This window comes from Dendrobates tinctorius, unplaced genomic scaffold (assembly GCF_039654945.1).
Source record: "Dendrobates tinctorius isolate UK_male_01 unplaced genomic scaffold, ASM3965494v1 ptg000143l, whole genome shotgun sequence".
NCBI classification, from domain to species: Eukaryota; Metazoa; Chordata; class Amphibia; order Anura; family Dendrobatidae; genus Dendrobates; species Dendrobates tinctorius.
The window spans coordinates 34,595,569-34,618,220 of NW_027361810.1; the positions used below are offsets into that span (position 1 = coordinate 34,595,569).

At 40.3% G+C, this 22,652-nt stretch overlaps 1 protein-coding gene across 4 annotated transcripts in view; it reads right to left on the bottom strand.

Annotated features, from left to right (window-relative positions):
* Positions 1–1,895: 1,895 nt before the first annotated feature.
* FIGN (fidgetin, microtubule severing factor) overlaps positions 1,896–22,652 on the bottom strand; it is a 201,519-nt gene continuing 180,762 nt past the window's right edge. For all 4 annotated transcript variants that reach the window (XM_073545751.1, XM_073545748.1, XM_073545750.1 and 1 more), the window contains one exon: positions 1,896–5,027. In XM_073545751.1, coding sequence (XP_073401852.1) covers positions 2,800–5,019 — 2,220 coding nt within the window. In that variant the 5' untranslated portion in view covers positions 5,020–5,027 and the 3' untranslated portion in view covers positions 1,896–2,799. The remainder of the gene's footprint in view (positions 5,028–22,652) is intronic.

Consider the following 22,652-nt stretch of genomic DNA (forward strand, 5'->3'; position numbering starts at 1 on the left):
ATAAATACATCTCACTTTTGCATGTATTTTGGTTGTAATGCTAATACTAAATGTTTTCAGCCCATATATGAACTTGACTTTGGAAGGCTGAAACTATTTCTGTGTACCAGCTATAAGCCCTGGTAATTAAAAATAGTATAGTTGCAAACATTTTGGATCTTTAGAATGGTTTTTTTTTTATTAAATATGTCAGCAGGGGTTGGCAGAGAAGAAAATCATTACGCATTTGCTAAATCTTACTTTGCATGGGAGTTTCTGGTGATTCTTGCCAGTTTTTATGTTACAGCATCAACCACATACATCGATGTGAATGCCGCAGCCAATTACTGGCCCTATATTTTGTGGAGGCCACTGAAATAGCAGTGAATTTTAAGAGACCCTTCTCCTCTAACCTCGAATGTCATTGGACACTCATGTCACTAGAGTTGAGCAAAAGAGTGAATAAACCCCGATCCAGTGGCGATATTGATGTACAACCAAAAGCCCTACGAACCTCCTTCTACTTGCGGCATCCCTGGGGTGTCTTCAGATTGCCGCATCACATGGCAGGTGTACAAATCAGAAGAGACGCTAGAGATTCTGGCAGGTAGGAGGAGGTTTTCAGATCTCTGGTCTGTCACCACAGTCTACCAATGTATCTGCTGGAATAGAGTCCTGCAAATCTTTTTGATCATGTCTAAGTTACCATATCATGTTCACAGTTATGCTGCGGTTGCCTCTGCCAGAACAGCCCCTAATTTCTTCTTCATAAAGGCCACCCAAGTGACATATGGGGACCGCTTTGGAAAGTCAGCCTTTCCTATGCATTGTAATAGACAATCACCAATGATAGGATGGACACATCACAGACAAAATAGGTGGTGGTCAAGTCTTTGGCAGAGGTAAGGCATGAGGGACACATTTCCAAATTTTATTGAACTCCCCATACCAATATGGCGACTATTTTGGAAAATGGGGCACTAATCTAGCAAATGATGTCAGGTTTAGGTAACGTCAACAGGTAAATATTGGATATTTTTCATAACATCCCCATCAATATTTTTATCCTTGCAATCATTTTACATAGCACTGTGTACTTCCAATTGCTATTTTTTCTCTTATACTTCAGCTAATTATTCCCTTTTTCCTTCAGGTCCATGAGATCACATAATTAAAAACTGATCAGCTGAATCCTCCTAAGCTCTATGTAGGAACAAGAGGTCAATTTTGCCTGTAAGAGTTACTGCAAAACTCCCTGGCAGTGGGAGGAGGAAGCAGCTGGGTCAGGAGTGGAATGATAAATGTAGGAAAAAGAGACTTCCTGTTTCTACATAGAGCAGAGAAAAGAGAAGAATTAGTGGGTAGAAAGACAAAATGAGCAATTGTAAGTACATTGCCATATAATATGATGATTGCAATATACGAAGATGAAAAAATCTGATGGGAATGCTTCTTTAAGGCTCAGTTTACATGGCAATGTATGGCTTCCTAAAGAAAAAAAAATATCTACTTTATTTTTTTTTTACTATAGGGAAATCATTGTGATCACGTCACAGTAGTTTCTTTTTTTCTTCCCAACCATAGGTCATCATGTATGCCAGGCCTGAAATGAATATATAACCTTACCAGTCACTAGAGGTGATGCCCCCCCTTTTTTTTTTTTTTTTTTTTTAATTACAATTTTTTCTTTGTTTTCTTGACCAAAGTGTTAGCTACAAAACTGTACTACAGTCGGTGAATGGAAAAGGCTATCGTAAGTGTCAATGGTAACAAGTCAATATATAGAGATTTAATTTTAATAAAACAGTTTAATTTACTAAAATGTTGTTGGGCTGATACTAAATTTATTTCGGTCATAAATTTGTGTCGCTCTGTACATATATATATATATATATATAAAGAATACTTGCACCATCTGAACTTATTAAAAAAAAGCCTTAGATTTAATATCGTAAATGTTCATTCTGAATAATGTCATTTACAGAGGGAAAAAAGTTACAAATTAATATGGCAAGACATTAGCCATTTTTGTTTTTGTAGAATATCAACCAAATACATTCAAAGTAATTTTCCATGCCACTTTCCAATTTTTTTTTTGAGGTAAACACACATTTGTAAGATAAAGCAACAATGACGCCAACCATCTCTCTCAGCAGTAAATAGTGCTTTAAACACATTCCTTTGAGGTACTGTACAAATCAACTTTCCTGAGGTTTTTGTTTGTTTGTCATTTTTGCAGACAGAACATTAAAAGAAATAAAAACTACAGAAATTAAAAAAAGTTCCAGATTAAAATTTTCTTTATCCCCTCTGCAGAACAGACAGGATTGAGGAATACTGTTGCTCATAAACATGGCAAGAAAATCTGGCTGTCTTTCAACTTATCTGTTCATCTATAGTCCATTAATGTTTGAAGTTAAAGCTCTTTATATTAGCACATGCCACCAATGTAATTGTGAGGCAAACGAAAAAAAAAAAATTAAAGCACCACTTGAGGCACTTGACAGCAACTAAATCTCAAGAACAGCAGAATGGAATCAATACACGGGATTCATGTCCTTCCAATGTCAACCTATGTCCACCCTGCTTCTTTTCGAGTGTGGTTTTCTGTAATTAGAACTAAGCATTAAAATATGCTCACTGTCACACCATTCAATTCAGAACATTGGCTGTTTAATGCACATTAAAGTCTACCATCACTCTGAAGATGCAAGTTTTTTGTGGCTGCCTTGGTACCTTTGACATTTAGGCCACTGCCAAAAGGGACTCTTACCCCTTGGACCACCTAAGTTTGCGTGCCAGCAGTCATTGCAATGTTTATCACTGGCTGCACCCAAACATTTTGTTCCATTCAATATACGTATCAAGTTCTTTCTGTGATATGCTAGGCTGAATCTTGCAGAATACATTTTCAAAGTCTTGGTACGTTACGGGCCTCAGCTGGCTCGGCATAATGGCTGAGAGCTCGGATGGTGGTATGGCATGGAGAGGGCCAACCACAGCTTCCTGACACAAGCGAGCCACATCCAGTCCAGAAAAACCTTCTGTGCGCTGGACTAGGAGTGCAACTTCCTTGTCATTAAGACAGTAATTGTGCTGTGAGAGCAATTGTATTATGATTTGATGTCTGGCTGTGCTGTCTGGAAGTGGGATAAGAAGTCTCTTCATGAAATATCTCCTTAGAGATTCATCTATTTCTTCGGGTTTACTTGTGGCACAAATTACAACTATTTGGTCCTCAGCAGAAGAAAGAACGGAATCTAACTGCATAAGAAACTCTGTTCTCATTCGGCTTATTGGATTGTGTTCTTCACCTACTTGGGAGGAAAGTAGCATGTCTATGTCACTTACAAAAATCACAGAAGGTTGCCGACACCTTGCCACAAGAAACGATGCGTGGACAATTTTTTCTCCTTCATTTATCCACTTTGTAACAAGATTGGAGCCAGTAATTTTGAAGAACGTTGCACCTAGCTGACTAGCTATACATCGGCCCAATAATGTTTTGCCTGTTCCTCTAGGGCCAAATAAAAGTATGCTCCGAGGCAAAGCTGTAAGTCCACTGAAAGCATCAGATCGAATCACAGGCCATAACACTTCTTCCTTTATAAATGCCTTTACCAAATCAAGGCCAGCAATTTCATCCCAGTCAACTGGATGTCCCTGGTTGATAATCTCATTAGTTACAAGGTCAATGAGGTGAGTATCAGTGTTTTTCAGCTGTTCGTCCACAGAGTGGTTGGATGAGGTAGCTGTATGAAGTCCAGGGCCTTGAAGAGTGTGTGGGAGTAGTTGTCTATGCTCTTCACTGTGTTCATTGATTGCAGATGAGTTGTATTTTCCAAAAGCCTCACTTGATCGGGAATTCTTTCCAGTGCTGTAGGACGGTGGTGTGAGAGCTCTTGTTGATTGACTGTTAAATTTTCTTTGCTGATCAGTAGACGCTAACTGCTTAGTGGGTTTGAAGGCCAAGGATGAAGATTCAGAACTTCGTTCATAGCCATTACCTCTATTTGAGGTGGATATAGCTGTGTCGGGCATTCTGTACATAGGGCTATGTGAGTTTCTTTGTTGGCCATAACTATAGTTCCCATAACTAGAATCTAAGTCTCCTTGACCTGTCATATAGAAAGCTTTTCTTTTTAGAGAGCTAGCTGAGCTTGGAGTTATTGGGGTTAAACCATGTGTTTGATAACTATAGCCTGGAACAGTTGTTGGTGGAAGAGGAGTAGGAGCAGGGATACCAGAAGGAAGGTAAGCAGAAGGAGGAGGGGCGCTTCCAGGACTGTACCCTGAACCAATGCCTGACTGTGAAGGATAGCCAGCAGGTGGATAGTTGTAGCTGGAAAGATTGGAGGCCCCATTGTAACCTGGTACTAGTGCTGGTGGGGGTGGGGGTGGTGGAGGAGGCTGCAGGAGTCCAGAGCTATGAAGTGGGGATGGATGAGGTGATGGCAGTGCAGATGCAGATTGACTACTGTAACTTGAATGCAGGTAGGAGCCATTATATGCTGTTCCATATTCCTGAGATGGTAGCCCTGAATGTAGACTAGCAACTGAGTGACTTCCACACGTACTACTGGAATAACTTGGTTCTGTCAAGTTGCTGCCCACCCCAGGAGAACTGCCTATGCTGACGGAGACATCTGATGGAGGTAAAGTGGCTCCTACTCCGGCTTTGCTTGCTGCAATTACATCGGAGACACAATTCATAGGATAGACATTGTCTGAATTCAAAGAACTTTGCCAAGGCTCAACATCATTTTTTCGACTATTTACAAGGCCAGACTGAGCTTCTGAGTAATTGCGGAGAAGAGGTCTTTCCATAGATCCTTCCAAAATTCCAGAATATTTCTCAGCATACTTTTTAAGTAGATTTGATGCAGTTAAAGCAGATATATCATCATTGGCCCAGGCATACTGGTATGTGCGTTGCAAATGACCACGGTATGCTTCCACTTTATGAGCCGGTGACCTTGTAGTGGACGATATATCGAAGTGCTGTTCTGGCCATTGAGCATGCTCTGGCGTCCACTGCATCTTCAAGCCTATATAAATAAGAAGGAAAAGAAAGAAATCAATACAATAATAAAATAAAGATGTGGTATATCATGTGTTTACTAGTAAATTAGACAATGAGCAGATATCCTTATCTACAGCCCTTTCTGATGGATGACTTGTAGATGCACATACAGCTTTCCAGAAACGCTCAACATGCTACGTATGCAGCAATTCTGTCTGTGCAATATCAGTTTCAGATTTCTCTTTTTTTTTTTTTTTTTTCCTCAATCTAAAAATATGAGACACAGCTGACAGATCACATCTAGGATGCCTCTCTTATTTGGTGCTGAACACCTAGTTAGCACAGCATAATGCACCCTGTGCTGAACAATATGACACAGACATTGCAGGTCACTCCATAATCCAACTCTCATCTAAAGTGGTCCACGACAGTTTCAAATCTGCTTCGTGGAGTGCAGCAAAGCAATCTCCCCGGCAGCGGTCCATCGCTTTCATCACATAAAACCCTACAACTCGGTATGAATTACAACGGCTTTCTCCTTCTTAGCTCTGATGTTGAAACCCTAAATAAAATAAAAAAAAAAAAAACAAGCACTACGGTCTGCTTCTGCTGCAAGTCTTCAGGGCGTGAGGAATTAAACCACTGATGACTAACTCCTTAAAGTTTTAGTTTTTTCCAGTTTTACCCTTTATATGCAGCAGCTGGAATCCATCATTCAGGCACAGCATTGGCTTATACATCCTGCTTAGGAGAACTTGTTACATGCACACATATATGCAGAAATATTGGACCCATCTTCGGCTACTTTCACACTTGCATTTTTTTGCGCTGCGCACCGTGCGCAGTGCAAACGCACATAAAAAACGCATCATGCGGCTTTTTTTTAAAAAAAAAACGCATGCTTTTTTGCGCTGACGTGCGCATTACCATGCGCACGTCAGCGCACCCATAGACTTTAATGGGTGGTTGGGTGAAAAAAAAAACGCATTGCGTGCGCACGCGTTTTTTGGGGGCAAGTCGGACGCTCAAAAAATGCAAGAGAGTGCATTTTGTGCGCCCGAGCGCACACTACAAAAAAACGCATGCGCGTACAAATGCATGTGTATGCACACCCATGTAAAGAATAGGAAAAAAACATCGCAAAAAACCGCAAGTGTTAAACCAGCCTAAATATAGCATAAATGTAATTATTTTACACTGTATTTCACGTGCTATTGACAGGTCAGTTTTTTCACGGATCGTGTGTCCATGCAAAATACACGGAGGGGTGTTCGTTTTTTTTTTTCCAGCAGTATGGATGACGAGGGCTCTACAAGTCTACGGGTCAGTGAAAAACGCATACAGGGCACGGATAGTATCCACATGCCGTCTGTATTCAACACTGCAAAGTATTGAAGAAGCTTTGTAATTTATTTTTTTCTTTATCCTTCTATGAAAAACAGTGATGACCACACTGAAGGTGAAAACGAGCACACGGACGACACACTGATGGAAAAGACGGACACACGGATGACACACTGATGGCAGAAATGGAAACACGGATGACACATGGATGGTAAAAATGGACACATGGATGACACACTTATGGAAAAGACGGACACATGGATGACACACTGATGGAAAAGACGGACACAAGGATGACACACTGATGGAAAAGACGGACACAAGGATGACACACTGATGGAAAAGACGGACACAAGGATGACACACTGATGGTAAAAATGGACACACGGATGACACACTGATGGAAAAGACGGACACAAGGATGACACACTGATGGAAAAGACGGACACACGGATGAAACACTGATGGCAGAAATGGACACACGGATGACACACTGATGGAAAAGACGGACACAAGGATGACACACTGCTGGAAAAGACGGACACACGGATGACACACTGATGGTAAAAATGGACACACGGATGACACACTGATGGAAAAGACGGACACAAGGATGACACACTGATGGAAAAGACGGACACAAGGATGACACACTGATGGAAAAGACGGACACACGGATGACACATGGATGGTAAAAATGGACAAACGGATGACACACTGATGGAAAAGACGGACACAAGGATGACACATGGATGGTAAAAATGGACAAACGGATGACACATGGATGGAAAAGACGGACACACGGATGACACATGGATGGTAAAAATGGACAAACGGATGACACACTGATGGAAAAGACGGACACAAGGATGACACACTGATGGAAAAGACGGACACATGGATGGTAAAAATGGACACAAGGATGACACACTGATGGAAAAGACGGACACAAGGATGACCCACTGATGGTAAAAATGAACACACAGATGACACATGGATGGAAAAAATGGACACTGATGACACACTGATGGTAAAAATGGACACACTGGTAAAAACAGACACTCGCATGGTAAAAACGGAAACACTGAAGACACACTGACGGAAAAAAATGGACACAACAATGATATACAGAAGGTAAAAATGAACAGAGGGTATAAACGGATACAGATGACACGTTGATGGTAAAAACAGACACCAATGACACCAGTATCATTTTTTCATAAAAGTATTTAAAAGCAAATGTGTGAATGAGACCCAAATCTGCAAGCACGCAGATCCGCTTCTGCACTATTGGAAGATGCCAGTAGCATTGAAACTGGACAGATCAAGAGCCTTCAAAACACCCCGGCAATATGGCTAGCTTTAGAGCAGCACTTAACAGCTCAGTTGAAAAGAGCTTGTAAGCACAGCGTATGTTCGACTACATCTGATAGACTGCAGTGGTGGCCGGTTCCCCTTGGGCTGTAAACCTTATAATTAAACATCCCTCTGTTCTTCAGAACAGAGAAGATTTTTAATAAGTAGTAAATTGCAACGACGCTCTTTGCAATTTTATCATGACAGTAAATCCTTTAAAAACCTCATGTTGCACAGCACAATAATAGCACTCCTATAGAGGTGCATTGTCTTATAGGTGCCCTCAATCACAAGGTTATACAGAGTGTTCTTCTGCTATTGAATTGCATACAAAGCTGAAAAATGTCTTTCCGCAGTCCGCCTCTACAAGCCAAAGCAATACATTGCAAAATGAGACCAATTCTGCTGTGTAAACCTCCCTTGTCTATGTATTACTACATGGCAAGACATTAATGTTTATATGGCAGCAGGTAATCCTACATTTACATTAACCAATGCAAGCAAAACATATAGTAAAAGACAGAACTCTCGCTAGAAATGACCAATGAGGCTCCATGAGCTAAACCTGTGGCTATTAGCGGATCACTAGCTTTCTTAATATGAGTAGGGATCTCGGCATTAGATCACTCATTTATTGGAATCAGTCGCCCGGAAGAAAAAGCACGCAATGCATATTTAATAATAATGTAATAGAGGAAATATCCGAGGCTGAGAGATCACGGAAGGTAAAAGAAACTTATGTACAAGCATTAAAATATTAGTTTCAAAATGATGAATTTTGCAGCATTGTTGTATGAGCAGGATATAGAGTTAATAACTGGGAATAAATACTATGTTTCCTATATCCAAAGGGAGTCCTTGGTTTTCAAGCTATGTCCCTGGAAGCTTTTGTCCATTTTTTGTTCCCTTGTTAGTCAGAAGTGGCCATGACTTTTGCAATCTCCACTTGTTTCTATTTTTCACTATTTAGTTGGATAGTGGAATAATACAACTGCGCCGTTTCGATAGGATCTAGGCCATTCCCAGTATTTCAATATTAGTTCCTATATGAGACATTTCAGAGAGCAGGATGATTAGTAATCTTAAGTGATTAACCCTTTCAAGTGAGACGATCAGTTAGGATCTGCGGGCAGAAGGCTATTGAGAACAGAATATATATATCAACTTTTTCTAAAGAGATATATATATCTCTCTTGTAATCCAGCAACATGTCGAAGTAGGAAACATTTTCTATGCGTTTTGAACACCAATGTGTTCTTACTCATAGCATGGTATCAAGGACACAATGCGTAAGCTAGGCCCCGTGGGAAATTTCCTTGCATTTTTTAACCTTATTTAATTAAAAATACATATATATTGGATGTGTTGCTACATAATGTTCTACTATTGATTGGATACCTACTTACTGCCAGCTTCATCCGTGCACTGCCCCCTGAGTTTTGCCTATTGCATTGGATTATACCAAGGGTATGTTAAAAAGTTTTTTATTTTATATAACCTGTAATTTATTCATTGAAATCGCTCTGATTCTGGGACTAGCAGTCAAGCAGATGGTTCTAACCAGTAATGGATAGCCTCTACCATATGACTGTGCAAACAGTGACTCAATGATTAGGACTGCCCACTTGACTCCTAAGCATAGCAAAAACTCTAAAAGTTATATGTGGAATCTTTTCCCACAAACCTATATCAATCTGCTCGGCTCCTCCTGCTGTATGCTATGCTGCGGCCAGCATCTTTCAACCCTCTGTTACAGCATTCTAGTATGCTGTATGTCCCCAGTTCCTTATGTAAGACACAAAAAAGACATTTTATTATATTCACAGACACCAAGGTCCAATGCATGTTTCTGGTCTTAATCTGATACTGACCTCCTTCCCTGCTTCATGTACTGTAGATGACATGTCATGCATCATCCCCACAGTCCCCGATTTGGCTCGTCCAAAGGCACACTTTTTTATGAACTGCCGAGGGCAGTGCCAAGCACTGTAGTGCACATGCTCTAGAAAAGGCCAAAAAGCGACAATGCTAGGTAAAAAATCGGGTGCATTACAGTGCCTTACTCTAACCTTGGTAGGGTAGAAAGAAGGGCACCAACGCAGATACGCAATGGTGGACTGTGCTGATGACGTCAGATGCGCGTGTGGATGACGTCGGATGTGTGTGTGGATGACGTTGGATGTGCGTGTGGATGATGTCGGATGTGCGTGTGGATGACGTCGGATGCGCATCATACACATGAAGCAGGGAAGGATGACCGTGATCATAGGAAGAGTAGAGGCATCGGATCAAGGCCAGAGATGCCAATCAGACCAGACCGCTTTGTCTGTGGATATAATAAAAACTCTTTTGTGCCTTGCTTAGGGAATTGGGGGCATACATACAGCATTCTAGTATGCGGTATGTGGGCTCGCCATACTTTACATTGAGAAAGCCCGGTGAGAGGTTTCCTTTAATACCTTATGTGAGAATTCAATATATAAAATTATATGTATCCATTAAAAAAATATTCAGAATTGAGAGTCCTCAGTGGTTGATACCTTTTAATGGCTAACTGAAAAGATCATAACAAATTGCAAGCTTTCGAGACTACTCAGGTCTCTTCATCAGCAATAGACTAATCCAAAATCTGAAGAATCACATATTTATGCACAAAACAGCACAGAAATAATGCAATAGATAAAACAAGTGACGTGAAGCAGAAATATCATTATGGGGGAGTGATAAACAGTTATGGCCATAAATATTGGACCAGTTCATAGATAAGAAGTGGAAGTTTTATTGTCCTCTGATTGGGGTCTGCTTCTGTGTTGTGTGATGCCCCCACAAGGTCTTAGGGTATGTATCCATTATTAACCATACACAAAATTAAAATTATTCTCTACTGACCAAAATGTTTCTAACCAAAAGATCAAGATTTTGCAAAGAAACATTTTTTTCTAACTTCAACCACTGGAGACATTTCATAGATCACAGTGGTGGACATGTTGTATTTGGGAACTCTGACACATTCAAGTTCACACACAAGGAAGCCAGTCTACAGAATCAGAATGCTCGATGTTTGTTTGTAGTCTGTTACCAAGGAAACACATAGTTTTGCATAGAAACTGTAAACACAGAACAGTAGGAGACTTTTTAAATCAAGGCTATTTGTAAAGCTGCTTCGTTCTTTTAAAATGTAGATATAATGGAAGATGAAGATGGAAATTCCCTATAAATTAAAAATAGTTGGCTTTAGAAAATTTACTGGAATGAGTCTACTAAAAGTAAACTGGTGACATGGTGCATCGCCGCTTTGACCTCCACATACAGCTGCAAACTTGGGAGGAATGTGGCAGAAAATTCTCAATTTTAAGGAAATTCTATATTCCATCCTTTCTATTGGCCTGTCAGGTTCCACAAGGAGAGAAATATTTTTAGTAACTAATCCCACTGTATACTGAACATGGAACCTCCCCCTTCTAATCTATGTTGTTTGCCAGTCCGCCCCTTTAAATCTAAAATGTAACATTAGCTTAGAGGCCACGACATCAATAAATCAGAAGTCGAAACACGTGTGAATGTGAAGATTTAGAATTGAAATAGAACACGTGCTTTGAAGGAATGTGACATCAGAAGATAAAATCTTTATTTTAACAATAGTTTATGTCAAAGTTTTAATATATTTATTGAAAACCTTTTCTCCTCCTTTTCCGTTATTGCTCAGACTGGCAGTCGGGAACATGCATTTCTATACACGTTATGCTACTATGCTCATTCAGTACAGTCATCCGATATTTCACTAAGGATGGATCATCAGTATGTTAAAAAAAAAATTGGTGGAGGATAGGACGCCCAACACCCCTGCCGATCTTCTGTCATAGGTTACAGAGCAGCACCATCAAAACTATAGTGGCTGCAGTCGGGTTCTGCCGATCTGCCCCCTATTCAAGTTTAGTGGCTTCCGCTGGGCACTGCAGATATACCCCCCATTCAAATTAAAAGGGGGTAGATCTGCAATATCCAGCTGCTTCTACTTCAGAAATCATGGGGTAGCAGTGATCCATCAGCATCCAAAAACATCTAGCGGGCGTCCCCATAGCAGCTAATTGGTAAGGACGCCAAGTGTCGTATCCCCAATCATTAAAATTGTGATGGCCTATCCCAATAGATCATCAATAGAAAAAACTATAAGCCAAGCCCTTTAATAAGAGGCAAACTCTGTAGAGATCACTGTTCAGTATCAGAGGTAATCTCATAATGATCACAGGGAAGATTACAATGAAAGATAATTCCTCTATAATGTTAACACGTGATCCATCACAGACAATGAGTAAAGTCCCTGCTCACCTCCTCCAACTCTCTGCACAATGGCCACTGCACAGATCACAGAACATGCTCACAACACATTCATAGGACAGTCAATGATTCATCTTCATACTATCGACTTTGTAGCTGGTGTAAAACATATCGTGGAAGGCTGCCCATAAAATAGTGCACAGAAAAAAAACATCCATGCTCAGAAAACTAAAAATTATTGGAAAAATTTTTTACTTATATCAGTATTTGGGTTAAAAAAAAAAAAAGCTTATACATCTCCCTTGGAAGCACCCACTATACATAAAATGTAAAAGTGGCACGCAGCTGGTGTAGGTTAAACATGATTTCTGATGTTATATAGCAGTCATAAACCAAGTTTGATAAACCTCGGCACCCAATTACTTCATCTGAATAATTGATTGTTTGCTGGAAATTGATTTATATACAGTTGACCGGCTGCTTGACATCTTCATGTCATCCCAACTCATTCCATATGAAATCCATTTACATTTTCCAGATCATTTTCAGTACAAGGATTTACAAAATGCTCTGAACTTTATCAGTCTAATATTCAACAAGTTTGAAACTTTCCTGCTATTAAGCCCATAAAGCAGATCTTTCGTCATGAAACCGTTTACAAACACAGATGCAAGCAGTTTCCCAGTGACAATTCACGTTTTTAACATTTTTGTTTTTGAATAAGAAAAATACTTATCAGGTATGGTAGATTGGCTCACTCAGGTGCTCACAGAGGTAGTCACAAGAACGCTTACCATTTAAGTTTTCAACTGGTTTATTTAAACAAAAAAAAAAAAAAATACTGCATAAACCAGTGCAAAATTAGATAAACAAACATGGCCCTTCTGGCATAACGAGAAAACAAAATTTCATGCAGTACAGAATGTGTGACTGCTTGGATCCACTCGCTCAAGGAAAATAAACAAGGTTCAGCTCGCTTTGGCCTGTATCACACATCCGTTTTTAGACGTCCGTCAAAATCCGCTGTTTTGCAAAAAAAAACGGATCCGCCACTTTTTTTGGTGGATCCATTTTTTTTCCAATAGACTTGCATTAGTGGCTAAAGCGGATCCGTCCAAAAAATGGATCCGTTAGCATCTGTTTGTGGCAAAACAGAAATGGATCCGTTTTTTCACACTTTTGCGGACGCCAAAAAACGGATGTGTGAAACAGGCCTTAAACATAAGCACAGCTCTGGAGATCTAATCTCCAGAGACACTGAACACTAAAAAGGCTCCACATTTACCTTCTGGATCACACCCTGGGGTGGAAATATGGTGAACGCTCTCCCACCCACTCTTCAAGATGTTCACAGAAACCTAGCCCTTAACATGGCTGATTAACCCCTCTCAGCACTTCGTAAGCTGGTTCATTTTTCCAGGTTCATATCAAGGAGGTTAACATCCCGAGTGACATATCTCCCCGACAGTATTTTACCAGTGACCTTCTCACACAGGACGATACATTGTTACGGCTCACTTAGAAGTCAGTAATTTTCTCATTGGCCAAAATCGTTCGGTGTTTCATCAGTTTCTATTTGATCAGAGTGTCATCAGAGTTCTGTCAGCATAAGTTTTTACCATTACCTATGCAAATAGGCTTGTCTTTTAGAGATTTGTCTTGTCTCTCTCTCCACAGCTCTGATGTCAGTACTCCCTTCCTTAAGGGCCTGTCACACTAAGCGATATCGCTAGCAATATCGCTATAACTTGTGATGTTATAGCGATATTGCTAGCGATATCGCTGTGTGTGATGCTTACCTACGACCGGCTCCCGCGCTGGTTATCGCTGATCGCGCGAGAACGTCCAGGACTGTTTCTCGTCGTCAGCTTCCTGCTGGGCTTCCTGTGGAGAGAGAAGCGACGAGCGTGGAGCCAGGTGGGAGGACGTCTTCATCGCCTCGTCTGACAGGTAAGTAGCGACCCCCGACCCCTGCGATGTCGCTGGTGAGATCTGCCTGTGTGGCAGCTCACTAGCGACCACTTAGTGATGCACCAGCGATCCTGACTGCGTCATATCGCTGGTCGGGATCGCTGGTACATCGCTAAGTGTGACAGTACCTTTATTCGCCAGTCAGTGTTTGTCATCCATCTTGCGAGCAACATATCTAACAGTTCAGAATAATCTTTTTAGCTACTGCAATTGTATATAACTGCAACAATTTAGCTTGAAAATAAACCTTTTTCTGGAATCATTAGTGCCTCCTGCAGTCAATTTAAGCTATCTGATGAAATCTCATCCTGCGAGTACTGGTCCATCCAGAGACGTCTATAGTGTCTCAAAAGCCCCACACTCACAGCCTAGCTATGGAGCCAGAATAAGACATGTATTTTATTCTTTTATATAGTGCTAAAAGATTCCATAGCACTGTAAAAAATGGAGTCACTCACTAAGCATGTGTAGAACACACAAATTACATGCAAATATTGATTTTGGTTAAATTTGAACCCAGGAAATCAGTTCTGTAAGGCAATAGTGTTATCCATAATATAATATACAGTCATGTCCAAAAGTGTTGACACCCATGAAATTGGTCCAGAAATGGGAGTATTTATCCAAGAAAATTATTGCAATTACACATGTTTTGTATATACATTTTTATTTCCTTTTTGTGTATTAGAGCACAAAAAACAGAAAAAAATTGCAAATTAGATAGAATGTATCACAAAGCGCCAGACAAATTTGGTGGCATCATCAATTTGATATTTGGTTGCACACCCTTTGGAGTAAATAACTGCAATCAATCAATTAGCTTCTTTCACCTATCAACTTTGGACAACTTTTTTTTTTTTGCAAAAATTGGCAATTACGGTACTCCTGTGGATGGTGCCCAAGTAGGATCCTATCCCATGTAAATCTTGTAGAAAACTTGGCACTCATAATCTGCTGACAGCATTTACCTTTTTGGATTACCTGCACAAAATAAAATTAAGAAACATTTTGGCCCTACAATGACCTTCATCAGTCAGACTGCATATAAAAAGCAAAACAAATTATACTGTATTTATGTACATACAGTAAAAAACAAAAAACAAAACAAAATGCAAAACAGATATCAGGAAAGCACAATATCACCAAGGAAAAAAAGAAACAATCAGTCAAAAAGGTGGGGGGCCAGAATGACATTTATAAGCCAGTCCTAAACAAAGGCCAAGGCAAGAAAAAAGGGAGAAAAAAAGTCTCCCTCTTTCTTGGCCTTAGCCTTTGTCTAGGACTCGCTTATAAATGTCATTCTGCCCCCCCAACTTTTTGACTGATTATTTCTCTTTTTCCTTGCTGAATTTGTGCTTTGTTATATTATCCCATCCTGACATCTGATCTACACTTTTTTTTTTGTTGCAAGCTGCTCCAGGTCTCTCATTTTAAGGGTGCCTTTTCCAAACATGAATTTTAAGATCTCACCACAGATGTCCAATGGACTTTAGATTTGAACTCATTGCTAGCCACTTCAGAACTCTCCAGCGCTTTGTTTTCATTAATATCTGGGTGCCTTTTGAAGTATATTTGGGGTCATAGTCCTGCTCGAAGACCTATGACCCAAGATGCAAACTCAGCTTTCTGACACTGGGCACTACATTGCGACCTGAAATCCTTTGTAAATCTGTCATGATGCCTTGCACAGTGTCAAGAAAACTAGTGCCAGAGGCTGAAAAATAACCGCAAAATATCTTTGAACCTCTACCATACTTGATTGTAGGTACTGTGTTCTTTTCTTTGTAGGCCGCATTCCATTTTTGGTAAACAGTAGAATGATGTGCTTTACCAGCTTTTTCTTGGTTTCATCTCTCCACAAAATGCTTTCCCAGAAGGATTTTGGCTCACTCACGTACATTCTGGCAAACTGAGATTTAGCTTTTTTGTGTCTCTATATCAGCAGTGGGGTCCTCTACCTACCATAGCATTTCATTTAATTCAAATGTCGACCAATAGTTCGTGCTAACACGGATGCACCCTAAGCCTGCATGACAGCTTGAATTTCTTTGGAAATTGATTGGGGCTGTTTACTTACCATTCAGACTATCTTGCGTTGCAAACTTTCATCAGTTTTGCTCTGGTGACCACGTTCAGGGAGATTAGCTACAGTGCCATGGGTTATAAACATCTTGATTATGTTGCATACTGTGGACAAAGGAACATAAAGATCTCTGGAGATAGACTTGTAACCTTGAGAGAGATATTTTTCAAAAATGTTGGTTCTCAAGTCCTCAGACAGTTTTCTTTCTCTTCTCCAAGGGGGAGTCAACTTCTCCCCCTTTTTATCTGATTTCAGGTCTAATTTTCAAATTGCCTACACCTGTTACTTGCCACAGCTGAGTTTGAACGAGCCTCATATGATGGCAACAAAGTTGTTTACCCACAATTTTAAAAACATGCCAATTTTATCCAGCCCATTTTTGGGGCCTTGTGTTAAGCTACGTCCAATGTGCCTTTTTTGTATTGTTCCAATACACACAAAGGAAACAAACGTGTGTAACAATACATGTAATTGCAATAATGTTTAGGGACAAATACTTCATTTTCTGGGTTTCTTTGTATTGTTTTTCCTTTTTTCTACAGTATTCCATCCATTTTTCTTTTATCTTACAATTTTGTAAAATAATAATGCTAGGAATGTACACGTCCAGAAAGTAAAATGTGAAAATCAGGCCACAGCATAAGTATGGCATTGTACAATTGCCTGTTTTTGTCAAATTGGCTTAAAATAGGTGTGGAAACAGTCGTGTCTTAAATTTTTCTTTCATTTTATTTTTAAACAACATTCCAGCCCCTATTCAAAAATGACAAAGTAAAAAAATGCTAGGAAAGAACACAACTATAAATCCAACACCTGCAACAGGACACTATTAGTATAGCGTGCATGGATGTAAAATGAATTTTGGACTGTCTACAGGCAATGAATGAATATTGCAAAGTTAAATATCTGAAAGTTGGATATTTTGGGATTATCTTGAAGTTGGACAATTCAGTGTGGGTTTTTTAAAAAAAAATAGCTATTCTCTTGTCACAAAAAGACTGTAAAAAATGTAAAGAGCTCAGTACACGTCTTTTTGATCGCGCGTTATTGCACTTTTTGTTCGGCGGTATGATAATAAATCATTATTTTTTGCTTCGTTTTTTATTTTTTAAGGGGTTCCCTAAAGAGGTTAACTAATGGGACAGTTTTATAGGGCAGGTCGTTACGGACGCGGCGATACCAAATATGTGTATTTTTATTGTTTTTTTTTTTTTATTTCCAAAAATGAATTTATTGGGGGAATATTTTTTTTTTTTCTAATTTATTTGGCGATTTTTAAAAAATTATTTTAACACTTTTTTTTTTAACTTTATTACATTGTCCCAGGTGGGACATCACAGTCCTGTGACAGATGGCTGATTTGTCACATCACAGATCACTGTGACAGATCAGCGATCTGTCACAGGCAGTGCAGCAGGCTTCCTCGTGTCTGCACTTTGTAGGCGCTGAGGAAGCCGGCTCCCTGCAGGCCCCCGAAGGTCCCCGTCGCCATCTTGGATTCGGGGGCCTGCAGGGAAGGAGACCCCTGAAGCAGCGCTGCACATTGCGCTGCCGTGGGGGCTCAGGGAAGCACGGAGGGAGCCCCCTCCCTGCCGATGCTTCCCTTTAACCACAGGGAAAACCGCGATTGTGTTTGATCGCGGTGTGCAAGGGGTTAACATGTTGGGGGCGGTCTGTGACTGCCCCTGACACATTGTGCCGGGTGTCAGCTGTGACAATCAGCTGACACCCAGCCGCGATCAGCGGCGCTCACCATGTGGGCGCCGGTGATTGCTATGACGTACTCTTCCATCCCTGGGAATTAAGTCCCAGGGCACATGGATGGGATAGTACGTCATATGGGATTAAGGGGTTAATAAGTCTGCAGTCACACAGAGTGACTGCAGACTTATCGGTTTTAACTGGACAACCCTTTAAAATCATGCTGAAAAGAACTGCTGCCAGGGGAATGCTGTACATATCTGCAGACCATGTAGCTGCCATGGGGAGAAATTAAATGGAAGTGGGCAATTGTTTTGGCTATTTGTGTGAATAGACTCACAAATTAATCAAATTTGCCAGGATTTTTGAACTTCATAAAATTTGACACACTTTCAGTTTTCATTGAATCAATTCATTTATCTCTAAATATAGTATAATACATGCATGAACAAAGTAGTTTTAGGGAGTTGCTAGCTAAACAAGATGAGATTTATCCTAAAATAACCATATGTTATTTTAAAAGGCAATATGCATCTTTCTAGCTGTCAATAAACTAGAATTCCCAAAATGCCTTCAGTGCAAGCCCATTCGGGTGAGCTGTGATTCGTATCTTTGCACCACCCCATAAGTTGCAGGTTGGAGACCATTTTTACAAGGAGTCATAGCTCCACTAAAACTTTAGCTCCACAAGCCTTGTTTTGTACTATGTATGTATGTATGTATGTATGTATATATTGTAAGGTTACAAGTCCTGGATGGGAGGGAAGTGTGTCACCAAGGTGGCTAGCCTCAGTGATGTAGGACCCGGAGAAGCAGTCTCTAGCACAGATAGTGCAGAGGTTATTAATGGGCCCGGATTTAGGATCCAGGTTTTAGGAATGACAACTAGAGCTGGGTGGAACTGGCCGTTCCCATATCTTCAGTTCCAGTCCTTGGAATGGCTTATTTAAGACAATCCAGCTGCCTCATTCAGGGTATGTGTTTTGAAGGAGGCAAAGACCATTGAGATATCGAAACAGTTTGTTGGGAGGAACGGTCTGACAGTGCTTTGCTCTACACAGGTAAGCCAATGACTGATACGAGAACTGTACCTGTTTATGTTATATTGTTTTGCCAGAGAAACTCCATTTGTTTTCGTTGAAGATTTCTAAAATGTGATACGTATTACTCGATTGAGAACCCGCTACATATGTCTATCTCATGTGCTGCTAAAGAGTGGAATCCATACAGCATGTATGTATATAAATATACACATACATGTCTGTGCATAGTATATATATATATACACACACATTGTAACGTTCCACACTGTCTGTGGACGGGGGTTACTCACTTTGCAGGTCTTGGAGGTAAACACTGGCACACGCAGGGTTAAAACGAGTCCATTCGGTTTATTTTCTCCATAAACCATTGAAGCATGAACAAAAGGCAAACAGTCTTACAGCAACACAAAAACAGTCCTTAGCTGGGCTTGGTTCCCTCAGGTCCTGTGCACACAGGTCAGGGCAATGTCCAGAGCAGAGCTCTATCTGAAGCTGCAGACACAGGAAGGCTTCTCCTTCCTTAGAACACGGACCACTTCTGTAGTGTCCCACCTGGACACATGGAAGTCTGTCCACACTCTGACAGACTCCCTCACACTCACTCACATGTGCTAAACACCTCAATTACATAGCCCTGTAACCACATCCATAGGTGAGGTATGGATCACATGAGCTGGTCACATGGTCAGGACCTCACCACAGGTCCTGAACATACACATATCTTCAGGCAAAATGGAGTACAGTCTTCACCCTCACCCAAAGGTGAGGAAATATGGGTAGCCAGACCCTCCCATCTCTCATAGCTTCCCGCAACCCGGACCCAGTGCACTAAATGACATCTTTAGTGCTCATGAACACTATAGACAAAATACTCTGGGTTGCATCACAGGGAGCATCCATCCATGTGACATATACCTCCCATTAACCACGCGACCACCCGTCTCACCACAATATATATATATACACACACACATATACACACTCTTTTTAAATATATATTTAGAAATATATTTATATCTACGGCAGTTTGCCTCTTGATTAAATTTAACCACCATTTGAGTAAGCAGCGACTGGCACTTTATTTTATCCCATTATTCTGTGTGATTTGGCCGTTCTTAAGCTTAAGACGTTCGCCTGGTAAAGGAACCACAGCATGAATGAAAAAAATTTGATCTCAACAGCGAAACTGCAACAAGCAATTTGCAGGGTATAACCGTTGGCCAGTCTCAGCCCATCTTGCATGCTGCTTCACTCGGCAATCTTTAAACAAGGCCCCACAGGGCCTCTGCTGTCAAGTCATATGTGCCAGCATCACCAAGCTGCCGCTCCAGCCGAGGCTCAAGAGGAAAACAAAAGCAAGTAATCCTGCTATAAGCAGATCCAGGAAATAAATAGCAAGTCAACAGATATGAACAACATATAGTCAACTATATTTACCTAGCCTTTCAAGTAAGCGCAAATTTCCTGATGCAAGTAAATTATGGGAACTAAATGAAACCTGCCACTCCACGGTTTACACACTGCAGATTTATAAAGCTTATGGCTATATAGATCTGGTTTTCAGCCCACAGGAGAAACTATTATGGCAAAGGGCCTTAAGTGGTTAAAGAAACAAAGATTCTAACAATTACTAGGCACCAACCACCGATCTTTACTTCTTGATTCCATCCGGACATTCAGAAAACGCTAGGAAAAACTTGCTTAGCCAATGAATGGCCACAATAGAGACATACTTCAGCCAGTTATTGGCATTTCCTAGCATTCAGAGATTGGAACTGGGAAGTAAAGTCAGTCAGAGATCCCAGGAAGCATTGACAAAGGAGTGACAAGAAAATGGTGACACATTCAATTTCTAAAAATTGTTAATTACCTGTATATGAACAAAAAAGGTTTTCTAAAGTTTGACAGGTCATTTCAAATTTCTGCTGTTTTTAGATTGTGCTTTCCAGTTAAATAAGTACATAGCTTACTCTACAGAAGAGGCTACTCACACTCTGTCCACCCTGTCTATCTGATCTAATACTAGAGATTCCAGTGGTGCAGAGGTAAAAAGAGGCTGCTCACACTGCTCTCCATCTTGTTTATCTGATCTAATACTAGAGATACCAGTGGTGCTGAGGTAAGAAGAGGTTGCTCACACTGCTGTCCACCCTGTCTATCTGATCTAATATCAGAAATACCAAGGGTGCTGAGATAATAAGGCGCTGCTCACACTGCTGTCCTCACTATGTCTATCTAATCTAATACAGGAGATACCAGTGGTGCAGAGGTAAGAAGAGGTTGATCACACTGCTGTCCTCCCTGTCTATATGATCTAACACTGGTGATAACAAGGTGCTGAAGAAGAGGCTGCTCACACTGCTGTCCACCCTGTCTATCTCATGTAATACTAAAGATACCAGGGTTGCTGAGGTAAGAAGAAGCTGCTCACACTACTGTCCTTACTATGTCTATCTGTTCTAATACAGGAGATACCATGGGTGCTGAGGTAAGAAGAGGCTGCTTAAACTGCTGTCCACCCTGTCTATCTGATCTAATACTGGAGATAACAAGGTGCTGAGGTAAGAAGAGGGTGCTTACACTGCTGTCCACCCTAACTGATCTTATACTAGAGATACCGAAGAAGCTGCTCACACTGATGTCCTCACTATGTCTATCTGATCTAATACTGGAGATAACAAGGTGCTGAGGTAAGAAGAGGCTGCTCACACCGCTGAGCATCCTGTCTCTCCAAGTGTTGATCAGTTGCTTTGACCTGGAGAGAGGTTCACACTGTGTGAAATAGTTCATCTCCAGGTAACAGCAGCAGAGCTTCCTACTGCACATACTCACTACTACCATTCTAGGACAGGCTTCTGTCACTGTAACACAACGGCGGCCATTTTAATCCTATAATGTAAAGACTGGAGTAATTTGATAAAAGGTAATTTAGGAAACTACATTTTGCCAAGTTATATTTTCGTATTCCCAAAGAATACCTTCAAAAGTTGAAAAACAGAAAACTGCCTGCTTACTGCAAGAATAGAATTAATTTGTGGACTTTCACACAGTCAAAAACGAGTCAAATGGGTGTTCAACTTTTAATAAATGTTGCAAAACCCACTCTAAAAATAATAATAAAATAAACTAATATACTATGGGTAAAACTGCATTGTTCTAAACTGATAAAGACATTGTATGTGGTTTTAGAATAACACGGAATAATTATGATTGTGTGTATAAAAGTGGCTAAGAAAAAAAATTTGTATTTTCTATAGGACATCTGGCAAATCAAAATCTAATCTTGAACTGAAGCTACCAGCTCAGTACTAAAAATACTAGATGTAGTGAATAAGGAAAAAAAACTGCTAAGGGCAATTTATGCAAGAAAGCTGAAGGCAATATTTATCTTGTGCTGGGAATTGCCAGATTTAGGATAAATCAGGGTAAATCCTTATTCAGTAATGATTATCTATGAACACACACTCACCCTGTATATACCATATAATACACACTGCATTATCACCAAATTACTGCAAGTTCCTTATCCTTTTCCTCTATACCCTAAATGCAAACCTCCACGCGTATACTAAACACAAGCGTTCACAGATATAGCGTCAGTTTTAGCATTCCATCAAGGAAAAGATCAATTTGAGTACATTTGAAAGAAGCTGTACTCAATTTTGACCCAATAGACAGAGCTAACCGGGGTCAAAAAACAAATTTATAGGTCTAATAACTGCGGGCCTTAGTCTTGAATGAACAAGGCATCCCTGCTCTTAAATGACTTTTCTAAGCGTTTAACTTCGCAAGTAAAAAGACTACAAGACAGAATTTAAAGGACAAGGATTTGGTGATCAGTTCTATTTCGAGTTGAAAAAAAAAACCACGTATC